Source organism: Neopelma chrysocephalum, unplaced genomic scaffold (assembly GCF_003984885.1).
Source record: "Neopelma chrysocephalum unplaced genomic scaffold, ASM398488v2 Primary Assembly neopelma1_242, whole genome shotgun sequence".
In the NCBI taxonomy this organism is placed as follows: domain Eukaryota; kingdom Metazoa; phylum Chordata; class Aves; order Passeriformes; family Pipridae; genus Neopelma; species Neopelma chrysocephalum.
In genome coordinates, this window is record NW_020897904.1 from 9,399 (window position 1) to 11,590 (window position 2,192).

The 2,192-nt window shown below is 69.3% G+C and overlaps 1 protein-coding gene across 1 annotated transcript; it reads left to right on the forward strand.

The window, feature by feature from the left end:
* The first annotated feature begins 263 nt into the window (after positions 1-263).
* Positions 264-2,186, forward strand: ARF3 (ADP ribosylation factor 3). The gene is made up of 4 exons (XM_027703564.1): positions 264-497; positions 611-721; positions 817-941; positions 1,473-2,186. Exons 1-4 carry the CDS (start codon positions 350-352, stop codon positions 1,632-1,634), a joined length of 546 nt encoding a protein of 181 aa, XP_027559365.1. The 5' UTR covers positions 264-349; the 3' UTR covers positions 1,635-2,186.
* Positions 2,187-2,192: the final 6 nt, after the last annotated feature.

Genomic DNA, 2,192 nt, shown 5'->3' on the forward strand with positions numbered 1-2,192 from the left:
GGGGGGGGCTCTACTCCCCCCGAGTAGGGCGCGATCTCTGCCTCAGTTTCCCCCTGTGCAGCACCCTGGGCTGTCCCCTTGCAGGGTGGACCCCCCCTGCTTACAGCCCCCCTATATCGAGCTGCACAACAGGGACACCCCCACGGAGTGCATGACCCACTCCCCAGCCCCTTACTTGGGGTCCCCCGAGCCCTGCATCCCCTCGGGACATGGGGCTCCCCCATCCCCGCAGCTCCCCCCGGAGCACGGGGGGGATCCCTCCAGCCCCCTCCCCGCAGATTTCAGGGCCACCCCCAGCCTGCCCCGTGCCCCCGCAGGATCCGGCCTCGGAGCCAGCGCCGCCGTCACCATGGGCAACATCTTCGGGAACCTGCTCAAGAGCCTGATTGGGAAGAAGGAGATGCGGATCCTGATGGTGGGGCTGGACGCCGCCGGGAAGACCACCATCCTCTACAAGCTCAAACTGGGGGAGATCGTCACCACCATCCCCACCATCGGTGGGTGGGGGGGTCGCGGGGGCACCGAGCGCGGACCCCTCCCCGTCGGGGCTCCTCCGAGGGGGCTCGTGGCTCCCCGTGCCTCAGTTTCCCTCTGCTGCCGCTCCCCGCAGGCTTCAACGTGGAGACGGTGGAGTACAAGAACATCAGCTTCACCGTGTGGGACGTGGGTGGGCAGGACAAGATCCGGCCCCTCTGGAGGCATTACTTCCAAAACACCCAGGGTACTGTCCTGGGGGGACACGGGGTGGGGGCACACGGGGGTGAGGGGACCCTGCCAGCACCAGGGACCCCACCAGCGCCCGCTCCTGTCCCCCAGGGCTGATCTTCGTGGTGGACAGCAACGACCGGGAGCGGGTGAACGAGGCGCGGGAGGAGCTGATGCGGATGCTGGCGGAGGATGAGCTGCGGGACGCCGTCCTGCTCGTCTTCGCCAACAAGCAGGTGGGGCTGGGGGCGGGCAGGGCCCCCATGGAGGGGCTGAGACCGTCCCCGTGGCATCAGGGATGTGCCAGGAGTGTGCCCATCCCAGGGGTGTCAGGGCTGGTGTCTGGGTACCTGTTCCAGGAGCCCATTCCCAGGTGTCAGGGCTGGTATCTGGGTGGCTGTTCCAGGAGCCCATTCCCAGGTTTCAGGGCTGGTGTCTGGGTGGCTGTTCCAGGAGCCCATTCCCAGGGGTGTCAGGGCTGGTATCTGGGTGGCTGTTCCAGGAGCCCATTCCCAGGGTGTCAGGGCTGGTATCTGGGTGGCTGTTCATGGAGCCCATTCCCAGGGTGTCAGGGCTGGTATCTGGCCCCCGCCGTGGCAGGACTGTGCCCATGCCTGTGGTACCAAAGCTGGTGTCAAAGAGACCCCACGGCAGGACCGTGTCCCTCCCCGTGACATCAGGGCTGGTGCCAGCCCCCGTGGCAGGGCCGTGCCCGTCCCCGTGGTGTCGTGGCCAGCACGTGACGCCCCTCCCTGTGCCCCCCCCAGGACCTGCCCAACGCCATGAACGCGGCGGAGATCACGGACAAGCTGGGGCTGCACTCCCTGCGCCACCGTAACTGGTACATCCAGGCCACCTGTGCCACCAGCGGGGACGGGCTCTACGAGGGCCTCGACTGGCTCGCCAACCAGCTCAAGAACAAAAAGTGAGGGGGGGCCACCCCGTGCCCCCCCGGGCCCCCCCCCCCCGGGCCCCCGCCGGGCCCCCCCCCGGCCGCCCCCTCCCCGCCCCGGCTGGGTTTTGCTTTCTTCTGGCACCGGTTGCTGTGGGGTTTTTCGCCTTTTTCGGGGTCCCCCCTGGTTCCCCTCGGATCTCGTGTGTGCGTGCGTGGAATTAGAGCTCTATATAACGCCCGGGGGGGGCGGGGGCAGAGCCCCAGGAGAGGAGGGGGGGGGGATGGGGGCTGGGGGAGTCCCCTTGGCGCTGCCCTGACCGGGGGGGGGCCAGGGACACCCCGTCCCCATGCATGTCCCTGCACCCCTCGCCTTCCTCTGGACCAAATGCGGGGGCAGCGGGGCCGTGGCGGGGGGGGATTCGGGACCATACCCCCCCCTCCTCCCTCCCAGCACCCCCTCCTGGCCCTGAGTGCCCCCCCCCGGGGGTCCCACACGTCCCCGGCCCCCCCCATGTCACTTCGAGGCAGGTCTCCTCCCCGCAGCGCGACCCTAATGGAGGAGGGGGGGGGACACGAGGCTGCCGGGACCCCC